Source organism: Pelodiscus sinensis, chromosome 3 (genome assembly GCF_049634645.1).
Source record: "Pelodiscus sinensis isolate JC-2024 chromosome 3, ASM4963464v1, whole genome shotgun sequence".
Classification (NCBI taxonomy): Eukaryota; Metazoa; Chordata; order Testudines; family Trionychidae; genus Pelodiscus; species Pelodiscus sinensis.
Window position 1 is genome coordinate 94,610,762 of NC_134713.1, and position 12,643 is coordinate 94,623,404.

General features: G+C 39.9%; 1 protein-coding gene and 1 long non-coding RNA gene across 2 annotated transcripts in view; one reads left to right on the top strand and one right to left on the bottom strand.

Annotated features, from left to right (window-relative positions):
* The window catches only part of LOC142827630 (uncharacterized), a 63,887-nt gene that overhangs the window by 10,340 nt on the left and 40,904 nt on the right, over positions 1-12,643 (top strand). Inside the window, exon 2 of the long non-coding RNA XR_012902328.1 lies at positions 4,435-4,589. This is a non-coding gene — a long non-coding RNA (uncharacterized LOC142827630). The remainder of the gene's footprint in view (positions 1-4,434; positions 4,590-12,643) is intronic.
* LOC102452349 (trace amine-associated receptor 2) lies at positions 732-1,717 on the bottom strand. The gene has a single exon (XM_006136278.4). It carries the CDS (start codon positions 1,662-1,664, stop codon positions 732-734), a length of 933 nt encoding a protein of 310 aa, XP_006136340.3. The 5' UTR covers positions 1,665-1,717.

Genomic DNA, 12,643 nt, shown 5'->3' on the forward strand with positions numbered 1-12,643 from the left:
TGTAGTCTAGACATACCCTTGGGCCAGTATGGAACTGTATTGATGTCTGTAGGGCCTACATGTTGGTAAGCCAGGTGATAGCACATATTTTTTCAGATAATTAATTTGACTATTGGTATCGCTTTTCCTTTGTGCAGCCTATTACTAAAGTGTAGCGTTTTTAAATCCTATTTATTTTCTACAGGTGTCAAAATCAGCTATTTTAATTAATGCCAAACATTTAAAAGAGAGGCAAGTAATCACAATTCAGGGAATTACAGTTATCACAGTGGAGGTTGTTTTAGTTCTTTGTCTAGAATTTTTACTTCTGTTTAGCTGAATTTCCATTTACCAAGTCCACATCTATGTAGATATTCCATGCAAAACTTCCCATGAATTTTTCATCTTGTGCCACCTTTGCTTAATCCCATCTTTTGTTGAAGGTGTTGCTGTGCTTCATCATTTTCTCATTGCAAATGGCCTTTTAGATTGATAATCCTTTGCAAATATGTATGTTTACTGAATTATGACAGATGTGTACTGACATTTTCTACAGATAGCTTACTTAAACATAATCATTCACTCTGTATTGTAAGGAAATAATCAGTGAAAAGTAATAGATGAGAGCAATTTGCAATAACGATGGATGAGTAAGGCATTTTTATTTTGTTACCATAATAGTCAACCAAGCAAGGCTCTCTTTTTTTTAACTGAAAATCACCCCTGGATTAATTTGTTATAACCTTGACACATTATTGATTTTCAGGAAATAGACTAGCAGTAGAGAAGTGTGTTTGGAATAGTTTACCTAATATGATATATCTAAATGCTTTTCGAAACCATGGGTAGAAAAAACCATATATTAAGGGATTACAGGTAGAGTTAAAATATCCACACCATGTAAAAGCATCAAACAACATTGCAGGAGTAGAGAAATTTAAAAATGGGTCAATTAAGACTGTGAAGAAACATGGAAGCCAACATATTAGAAAGACCCCCATGACTATACTCAGAGTTTTAGCAGCCTTCCTATCTTTATTCTTCAAAAGTTGATTTGGCTTTTCATCATTTGCATATTTAGGAACGTTGCTCATAACAAGTGCATGCTTTTTGGATACTACAAAAATTTTGACATAAATTCCTATCATTACACAGCCAGGAATGAAGAAGCCAAGTGTAAACAAAATTGTTCCCCATAATTTATTAAACATAACCGGACAGGAGTTAGAGCATGCAACTAAAATCTCATAGCCCTCTATTCCTGAAGCATATGCTTCTGAGAAAACCACCCCAAAAGCAAAGGCAGCTGGTACTGCCCAACAAACTGCTACCATTCGCTTTATCACAGAGATGGTTATTTTGCTAGAATAATGCAGTGGATAACAGATAGCATAAAATCGATCAACAGCAATGGAACAAAGATGGAAGATGGAAACTAAACAAAGCATTAGATCAAAACTATAGTGGACTTTGCAGAAAGTGATTCCAAAGTACCAGCAGTTCTCCACAGATCTGACCATGCTGTAGGGCATAATGGTGAATCCCAGAAAAAAGTCTGCAACAGCCATGGATAGGATCAGGAAGTTGGTTGGAGTGTGAAGCTGTTTGAAATAGGAGATTGAAATGATTATGGCTAGATTCCCAAAGATGGTGATGAAGATGGCTCCAGTCATGGATAAATACATTGCACCTCGAACACCTGATGATCTGAATCCTTCAGGGCATGATCCATTTCCAAATTCAGAGCAATCAATCAAGTCTTTGGAGATATTGTGAAAAGCCATAATCCTTTATCAGATATTTTCCTATTAAAATAGACAATGTGCAGTTTTAATATTTATGCATTTCTAATGGACTTCAACTCCTAGCAGAGAGTATAACAAACTTAGCTGGAAGTAATCATTAAAATTGTTTAAACTTATCGGTGAAATTCTGGTTCCATTGAAATCAAACACAAAACTCTCATTGATTTCAGTGGGGCCAGGTCGCTAAAGTAACTTTCATGGGTTGACTCTGGAATCTGTGCGAATCATTTAAAAATGTTAAAAGCTCATATTTTTTCAGATAATTAATTTGACTATTGGAATCACTTTTCCTTTGTGCAGCCTATTACTGAAGTGCAGCGTTTTTAAATCCTATTTATTTTCTACAGGTGTCAAAATCAGCTATTTTAAGTAATGCCAAACATTTAAAAGAGAGGCAGGGAATCACAATTCAGGGAATTACAGTTATCACAGTGGAGGTTGTTTTAGTTCTTTGTCTAGAATTTTTACTTCTGTTTAGCTGAATTTCCATTTTTTTTTTCATTCTTTGAGTCACTTTGTAAGAAAAATTCTCCCACGTGAACTATTTCTTCTCCTAGGCTCCCACTGCACAGAAGTGATAATGGTTTTCCTCAAATCACAGTCTGAGAGCTGCTATTAAAAAAAAAAAGACTATTACAGAGTAAGCCTGTTCAGTAAGGGAATTTTTGTGCCCAGTTCACAATTCCCAAGTGTCCTTTGAGAAGTCAGATAATGAGTTACACTCCACAAATACTGCTTTTACAATGTCACAAATCCACAACTCCACTCTCTGCCTTTTAGCTATTCTTGCTGATGCTAAGCTCGCAGGCTGTGGATGATAATGTACCCACCATGAACATTCGTTACTAAAAACAAAACCAAGAAAGCATATGACGACAAATATTCCTACCTTTATTTTCTCCTCAAGTGCACCAGTTTTGAACTATTGTAACTCTACTGATTGAAATAGGGTCACTTTTCATTTACTCTGGTATAAGTGAGAGGTGACTCAAACCCAGTGAATCAGCCATTTCAAAACAGAACTTAAAATAAAATGTACGTAATAACTTAAAGTTTATGTTCACTCTTATTTACACTGTTAGTCAGCTTTCAGCTTCATCTCTGGAGAAATCTGGAGACTGTTAACCAAACAAATGCTGAGAGATATAAATACATTATCTGTCCACCACCTGCAAAGGGCTAATATTATTATAATAATATATCAATCCTTTTTTTAAAAAACCCCCACAGCATGTTGGTTTTTTTCCACTGCAGATATGTGCTTATGTAGCATGAGAAGGCAAATTCTATTTTTTTCCCTCTGTAGTGTCTGATCCAAATCCCATGGAAATGAAGGAAAATCTCCCTTTGATTTCAACAAGAGAGAGATTAAGTCCTTAATTTTCTTTGTGAAAACACAGCCTCGCCTTTTCTCTCCGTCTGCATGCTCTACTGGAGATCACCCTATATTATAAAAAAAATAGAAGCAGAGAGAGAGAGATTATATCTATGCTAAGTCAACCCATACGTAAAGAAGCATGTGATGTGAGGAACAGCTCAAGCCGACAGTTTCTGTCCCCACAGATATTGTTTTAAAAGTAAGAAAAGATAAACATGAGAGCTATGCAAGATTTAAAATAAATACTATAGTGTCACACATCTTTATCCTGCCCCTACCTGCATCAGGCTAGATCTCAACCATCTCTATATTCTTGAAGGATTTTTTTTCTGTTATCTTCTAGCTTTTGTGAACTATTCATGTTGAATGTGAAGGGTAGAGCTCATTGGCACCTTTGACCAGAATAACCAGGAAATGCAGGTTACTGAACTTATATGGCATTAGTCAGGTCCCAAGAGGATTTGAGCCAGAAGGATCGTTAGGAAGTTGCTGCTACAAGAGGTAAATAAAGCCAGATCCCCTGAAGAGATTGTTCTAGCCTCAGGAACAGGAACAATATCTGTGCCTGCCTCACAGACACACTCACCTGTGAGAGTTGTTTTAATTATTTGGAATAGATGAAAGCCAGCATGGAAGGTAGAAAAGTGATGGAGGAAAAGCTGAGGTGTCAAGAGGAGACAGCACAATCTCTTCCTATTGTAGAGGATAATCACTTGTATCTTTGGGATAGCTGAGTAATTACCAGTCTTTTAGGGTGTGTCTAGACTACATGTCTCCGTCGACGGAGCCATGTAAAGTAGTTTACCCATCATAGTCAATGAAGCGGGGATTTAAATAATCCCCGCTTCATTAAAATAAAAATGGCTGCCACACTGTGCTGACAATCAGCGCGGCAGTCTAGACATGGATTGGTCGACAAGGGAAGCCCTTGTCGACCGCTCCCTTATGCCTCATGAAACAAGGTTTACAGGAGCGGTCGACAAAGGCTTCCCTTGTCAACCAATCCGCGTCTAGACTGCCGCGCTGTGCTGGATCAGCTGATTGTCGGCACAGCGTGGCAGACATTTTTATTTTATTGAAGTGGGGATTATTTCAATCCCTGTCTCATTGACTATGTCGGGTAAACTACTTTACATGGCTCCGTTGATGGGGCCATGTAGTCTAGACACACCCTTAGGGTAATAACAAACCTGACAAAATTACTTTCTTGCCATTTTGAATTAGATTTAATTTTCCTCTCACTTTTCCCACCATCTCTCCCATTATATTTAGTCTGAAGGCTATTGCTGCACAAGAGTCCATAAAGACACCATCCACAGGAAAATCCCAATGTATTTTTGTCATGAAATGGTGGCGGTGGAGCGATGGAACTGACCAGTCAGAGACTGACACAAAATATCATAAGAAAGGGGAGAAAAAGGAAAAGGGTAAAAATATCATTACAGAAAGGGGAGAAAAAGGTAAAATTTATCATTCTGTGGGGAAAATACTGGTGTTTATGCAATATTAAAGTCAACACCTCAAGTACTACGGAAATGGACGGTTCTAGTTAAGCATTCAGACTTAACTCTACCCCCTCCTAGCCATGCCTTGAAATCCCAAGGAATACATATAAAGATTCTTATAGAACCATCTCAGGAGCATGAAGGCCATTCCTCAGTGTGGCTAGATGCAGAGCAAGGAGGAAGCAAGGCCCAGGCCCACCTACTACCCAAGGCCCCAGCCCAGGTATCCCCTGGTGGCAGCTTTGTCCTGCTCTCCCCCTCTTCTGAATCCTGTTCTTTGGCCCACTTCCCCAGTGACTCTGTATCCTCCTGGCCCTTATATCAAGGCCTACAGCCTGATAGGGATCAAGCTGGAGCCTCTCTAGCTCTGCTCCCCTTAGCCTGCCCAGCACTGCTCTATTCTAAATACTTCTCTGAGAACCAGTCCTGCACCCTCCCTGGTGAGGTCCTAACTGCCCACTGCTCTGCTGTACTTATAGCCAGAGCTGCCCCAGCAAGCTGTCTTCCAACTGGTTTCATACAAACCTCTCCCTGATTATCTAGGGCTCCTTGGAGGCTCTCTTACCCTGCTTTAATCCCTTCCCAGCAAGAGCAGGGCAGCTGCTCTACTACACCATACAATATAATTTTAGTGGCAGCCTTTTCATGAGAACTACATGCTCCACTGAATAGCGCAAGGCACCAGCTTCATTATGCCCAAACATTTTCTCCATCAAGTATGCAATTTACTTAGTTGAGTATGAGATGATAGTATCTTTATTAAGACATTGAAGATGTTTGTTTTATCAATAGCACTTTTGAATTATACAAGTGCAATACCATAATCGCTTTTCTTTCTGGTAATTTTTGTTACTTGATTCCTCAGTGTATATGTCAAACATGAGGTAGAGTTTGTCATAGGTTTAGTATTTTCTCTGTAGCATCATAATGAAGGGTTCAGCCAAATCTCAGCAAGTGTTAACAGTTTCTGGTTTATTGAGAGTTTGTCCCTCAACATAGCATCTATGATTGCTAGAATGAAAGGCTTTTGCTGATATAAGGTACTGGTCACATTGCCAGTAAGTGCTGGCTTAGAAGACTGCAAGACATGCATTAGTTTGCTTTTTGGATGGCACATATGCATTGCTCCATCAAATTTGAGCAGCAGTCATGGTACCATAGAAAACTCAACTTTTCCTAAAGTTTCAGATCAACTTCATGCTGAGATCTGGACAGGACCAGAAGATAAGCAATTAATAACTTTTCTGCAGTTAGCACTCCTTCAATTTGTAGTAATCTGTGACATTAAAAATGTATCAGGTGTCATGCTGTGAGCATTAACTGATAAAAGAGTGCTGTCAGTGGAGGGCTAAAATTCAACATTGTGGCTGTGTCTAGACTACATGCCTCTGTCGGCAGAGGCATGTAGATTAGACACATAGGCAAAGGCAAATGAAGCCGCGATCTAAATGATCGCGGCTTCATTTACATTTACATGGCTGCCGCGCTGAGCCGACAAACAGCTGAAAAGCTGTTTGTCGGCTCGCGTGCTAGTCTGGACGTTCCCCCTGTCGACATCAAAGCCCTTTGTCAGCAGCCCCATTATTCCTCGTGGATATTGATGGCTTTGATGTCGACAGGGGGAACGTCCAGACTAGCGCATGAGCCGACAAACAGCTGATCAGCTGTTTGTCGGCTCAGCGCGGCAGCCATGTAAATGTAAATGAAGCCGCGATCATTTAAATCACGGCTTCATTTGCCTTTGCTGAACAAACAAATCTACATGCCTCTGCCGACAGAGGCATGTAGTTTAGACGTACCCAGAGAGGGCTGCAAGTTTGACATGCATATGTTAAATTATTTAAAACATGCTGAGTTTCAAATATTTTCTCAAATGTATAGCTACATAATTGTTCTGGGATTATCACAATTGGTATCATTATGTTCTCTGGAGAAAGGGCTTTTGAATGATACCCAATTCAACCCATATCCTATGCTGCTATATCAGCAAACCTGCCACTAATCAGAGGACCTGGAGCTGAGAGCCAGGGTGGGCAGCGAGTCCCCCTGCCAGGTTGCAGAGGACAATACTGCTGAAATTATGTTTTGTAGATTTTGCAACTCAAATGACAACTGAAGTCCATTAACTTGTCCATAGAATTACATGCTCTCCCACGTGACAGTCTTCAAACTTGGCTTGGCTTTTAAGTTTTAGTGAGATCTAGTGGACAGGCCAATTTAAAGAAAATCATTCCACTAATTTTAAAGTGAAAAACATTTTAATGAGCTCACATGTAGGAAAACTGCACTAAAGATAAACAAGGAAATGTTTTCCAACATTATGTTGGAAAAATACATAAAAATCATAAGAATTATCTGACACTAGCCCATGCTAACTCCAAAGAACAAGTCAAAGCAAAATTTGTGCACTGGGAATTAGTTATCTTAGAAAGCTGTCAGCTATTATGGAGACAAAATTCCTGAACTTGTTCAGACATATTTGGAAATTTCTTCTTAAACAAATAAAAGCCTCATACATATCACTTTTTAGTCAAAACAAAAATGTTAAATATCCATCAATATGGAAAACTGTTGTGATTGTATTCTATATTTGAGTTACAAACAATAAAGAAATAATTTTAAAAACTGGTTAAACCTATTGCACTTTGAATAAATGTTATCTGTGAGCAACATGTGCCTAAAGAATTTGTTCCCCATTCAGCATGGAATGGCAAAGAGAGACAGACTGCTTATTTCAGTGTTATGAAGAAATTTAAAGATGAAAAATTTTAACAGTCAGAACATGGGAAGTTATATGCATGGAGTGAAATAAATTAAGTATAAAACAGAATTTCAATTGACAGAACAGAAAATATCCCAAACGTAGTTACTGTGGATTAATCATAAGGTAGGAACTGCAGGCATTGTAGTGCTTAAGGAAATAATTATGTGTAGTAATTACTTCCTCCCCTGATATAGTTTACTGCTTAATAACCTTCATTATTTCTAAATCATTTCACCCTTGTGGTACCTTGTTTGCATGTTACTCTTAATAATTGTTCAGCGAGAACTATACTGATTACTGAGTAGAAATTAAATCATAGAAATGTGAGACCATAAGAACTGTCAATTTGGACTCACCAATGGTCCATCTAGCCCATTACTCTGTCATCCAACATTGGCCATCACCAGATGCTTCAGAAAGAATGAACAGAACACAGTTATCATGTGATCCATCCTTTCACCCTGTCCCAACTTTTGGCAGTCTGAGTTTTAAGAATACTCAGTGTGTGAGGTTGCATCCCTACCTATTGTGACTAACAGGCATCGATGGACCCATGTTCCATGAACTTCTTTAATTTTTTAAGCCAGTTATAATTTTGGCCATTACAATGTTCCCCGGCAATGAGTTCCACCTATTGTTATAATTATAAACAAGAGTTGTTCCAAGAACACTATATGTTGTCGAAACTCACTCCCTTCCTTATGCTGTTTTATTGACACAGAAATTAAGGAAAATGCCATATAAAAAGCAGCTCAAATCTTCTCTCTCCCACTTGGCTTCTCCAAGAATTCCTCCTTATGCACTACTCAGCCCACATCCTTCATCCTCTTCATCTAAAGAGCCACTCCATCTGCCTTCATATCTACATGGGGTACCAAGCAACTTATTTCAAGGAACTGTCAACCACCTAATCTTTTCCTAGTAAGATCAATATCTACTAGCAAATACTGCCAGCCAATTACAATGATATAAAGTTCTATATTTATAAGAACACACATGAATTCAGTGCTCATGAAAGGTGCTATAGTAACTCGTCTAGATATTGAAGTCACTATTTATAGATATCGAACAAGTACAGCATAGCAGCAGTACTGCAGGTATCTCTGTGCTACCCACTATTGTTCTTCACTTCTGTCCTGCAGAACATTATTAAGCCCAGTGCTTTTTTTGTTTAAAAAAAAGTTGCCGGTACTCCAGGAGAAAAGTTGTTGAGCTCTGACTGGAGGTGCTGGTACTGCATCGGAGGTGCCAGTACTGCATACCAGGCAGTACCATCACAAAAAAAGCACTGATTAAGCCTATGTTTATACTGCACAACTATCCTTGGTGGCTGGCACCTAGGTATGAGCATCTGCACAGCAAAGCACAACCCACATTACTATGTTTCTGCCCTCCCCTATGTGTGTCTGGGGAAAAGGGACATATTCCCTGATTCTTTAAGCAGAGAGACTCTGGGAGTCTTTTCCAATCATCTGGGAAAGAACTATCCTGTCCTTTGGGAGGAGGCGGGGAATTATGGAAAAAGTTTTGGAGGACTATCAGCATTTGAGTGATATTTTCCTGCATCCTCCTCTGCAAGAAGGTTCCAGCCCAAGTGAAAGCAAAGGGTAGGCGCTAAGTAAGTTACCTCAGGCTTACAGCAGATCTACTCCTGGGTCACAGATTTTTTTTCTGTGGACTCAGGCTAAACTTCAGGGAAGAACCAGAGCTAATTATTCAGTGAAAATATACTAAGCTCATGGCCAATTCAGTTCTTGATCTCTCCACTGTATCTATTACTAAGTATGTGTGTGTGATCAGCCTCTACAAGCCGCCAGGCAAGATGAGGGAGGGCAGTCTCTGTACTCCCGGAAGGGGTGGAGCCATTATCACTGCCCAGAATGTGGCATGTCCCTCCTCCCGCCCTTAGCACTGCTGCAGCACACAGCACAGTGTGGCACTCAGGCAGTGATTTAAAGGGCCCAAGACTCTGGACACTGACGCTGCTAATCGCCGGGTCCTGGGGCAATAGCCCCGTTTCTTCTCCCTGGTCAGTGGGCCTGTGTGTGATTTTGTGCTGTGGACAATTTTTGGCAAGAATTGGATTGAGACCTCACATTCATTTTATGAAGGCCACTTTACATTCATCACCTAGAAATATTTTGGCTCCATATTGACTTAGGCTGCATTTACACCGGCAGCCTGGACATGAAAAACTCTATTAAAAATCCCACTCAGCCAAGGAACTGCCAACAAATCTGATTAATGCAGGACTAAGAGCAGGATTGGATGTATATTAATTTCAGGGTTTAGGCCCAGGAACTAAAAAATATTTGGGTACCTAATTCTTTTGGAAATCATTGTGAGTTAGGTACCTAAATACCTTTGAGAACCTGGCGCATTGGGCCTGATTCAAGAAAACAACCCTATTCAGAAAAGCAGTTAAGCACCACAGTGATGAGTGTTAAAAAAGTCTTCAAATAGATAATTGCAAATCAAGGCTTTCTGCTAATAAAATAAACACAGCCAGGTTTGCTAATATTTAGTGTTTTCTAATCCTGTTTTTCTTGTTATCAGTCGGCTACAGTTTGTTATCTGTGTGGAGGATGAAATAAGGTGTGATTTGTATGTGCCCTTACCTTTTAAAATATCCTAATTTGGTAGGAATCAGTTCTGGGTCAGTCTCCATTCACTATCTTCATCGACTATTTAGATTAGCGGTTACCAACTGGACTGGTGCGGGGCCACGAACCCACTAGCTGCTGGACCATGGCGACTGCGGGGGCTGGGTCTGAAATGCATATTTGATGGACCGGCAACATTTTATTTGCATATTTACATATTCATTATTTTAATAATGAATATGCAAATGTGCGAATATAAATGTTGCCGGTCTGCTAAAATTTTGTGGATGGGTTTGGCAGTCCACAGTATAAAAAAAAGTTGGACATCACTGATTTAGATAATGACATAAAGAGCACACACAAAGTTTGTGGATGATACCAACCTGGGAAGGGTTGCAAGTGCTTTGGAAAATAGAATTCATACTCAAAATGATCTGGACAAAATGGAGAAATAGTCTGAGGTAAACAGAATGAAATTAAATAAGAAAAAATGCAAAGCATTCCACTTAGGAAGGAACAATCAATTGCACACAATGACTGGCTAGAAAGGAATACTGTGGAAAGGGATCTGGGAGTCATAGTGGATCATGAGATAAACAGGAGTCAACAGTGTAACTCTTGCAAAAAATATATATAATTCTGGGATGTATTAGCAGGAGTGCTGAAAGAAAGACACAAAAAGTAATTCTTTTCTACTTTATGCTGATTAGGCCTCAACTGGAATATTGTGTCTAGTTCTGGACATCACATTTCAGGAAATATGTGGACAAATTGTAGACAGTCCAGAGAAGAGCAACAAAAATGATTAAAGGTCTAGAATGCATGACCTATGAAGGAAGTTTGAAAAAATTAGGTTTGTTCAGTGTGGAAAAGAGAAGACAGAGAGAGGACAAACATAATTATTTTCTAAGTACATAAAAGTTTGTTACAAGGAGAAAAAAATGTTCTCTTTAACATCTTATGATTGGGAAAGAAGCAATGGACTTAAATTTCAACAAGAGAAGTTTGAGTTGGACATTAGGTAAAACTTCCTGACAGGGAGGTTAAGCACTACAATAAATTACCTAGGGGAGGTCATGAAATCTCTCATTGGAGATGTTTAAGAGCAGGTTAGACAAACATCTATCAGGGAAGATCCATTCCAGATAATTCTTGGTCCTGCCATGGATACAGTGGACTGGATTAGATGACCTCTTGAGGTCCCATCTGATCCTACAATTCTATCATTCTGTTTCCTATTGCTATAGAGGCAGGGGATGCATTTGGAAGCAACACATGTTTCTCCAGGTATACAGCAGGCCCCAGCCTAACAGGTAGGGGCTTGGTTCATAGAATAGCAATCACTTGAGGCTCATGAATTTACCATGTTTTTATAGTAAGATTTCCTTCAGTTTCACTCTTATGCAGAGATAGGGACAATCCTGTCTTCTCTTGGTCTGCACCCAGGAACTAGATTTGGATCCAAGTTCATAGCTGGGAATTTCTGTTTATTAGTAGGGCTGTCAAATGATTAAAAATTTAACTGTGATTAATTGCATGATTAATCACGTGTGCTGCCCCTTTGAAACGCAGCGGTGGCTTTTCAAAGGGGCAGCACCGCAGCATTTCAAGGGGCAGCGCAACGTGGAGCTGGGGACCAGATGGAGTCCCCGGCTGATCCCCGGCTCCGCATTGCAAAGCCCTTTTGAAGTGCTGCTCCAGTGCTTCAAAAGCGCTTTGCAAAAGCGGAGCCAGGGATCAGCCGGGGACTCCAGCTGATCCCTGGCTCTGCTTGCGCTGCCCCTTTGAAGTGCCAGAGCAGCACTTCAAAGGGGCAACACAGCATTAATGCCTGCGATTAAAGGATTTTAAGGTTTAAAGGATTAACGCATTAATCCTGTCCTGCGTTAATCGCTGGCATTAATGCAGGTCAATTGACAGCCCTAGTTATTAGGATAAGTCAACCCACATACATTCACCAAGTCGGAGATGGCTGGGCGCAGGTCGAGTGCACGCGTTCACTGTATCCAGGTCTAGGATTTGGATTTGCCTCATGACGGGCATTTCCATTCAGATATGCTGTTCTGATTGGGGGGGACTGCTTTAGACTTGGGGAGAGTTGGTTCATAACAGATTCTGCCATTAAGCCAATTCCCACCGATGCACCTGACATTGCTGTGTGTTCCAGCCATGCCTCTTGGGCAAGAACAGGATTCACTTGCTTTTCTTCTAGCCTCTTCTGTTCAGACTTGATGTGCTGCTGCTGTAATACTTCAGTCGTAAAGTTGTACTGATGCTGTTGTGTGTTTGCTTTTTATCATAACTGTTAAATACTCTGTGGTGGGCTATAATTCTGTCTCAGGTTTCTGGAAATACATAAAGCACAAAAATCCAAATTACAGACTTTGGATCAAGGGGAACTTTGCCATTAACATTACCAGCAGCAGACTGGACCCAGTTATATGGAATAACATAAAATGAACAAACAGGTTTAACCAGAGAAAATACTTTCTTAATGTCAAGCCAGGAATAATTGCCAAAAGTTTTCACAGAAGTTAAAACCTGAGCTCATCCATTGGAGACACATTTGTTTTGAAAGAGGCAGTCATTTGGGAAGTGTTTAATAGGGT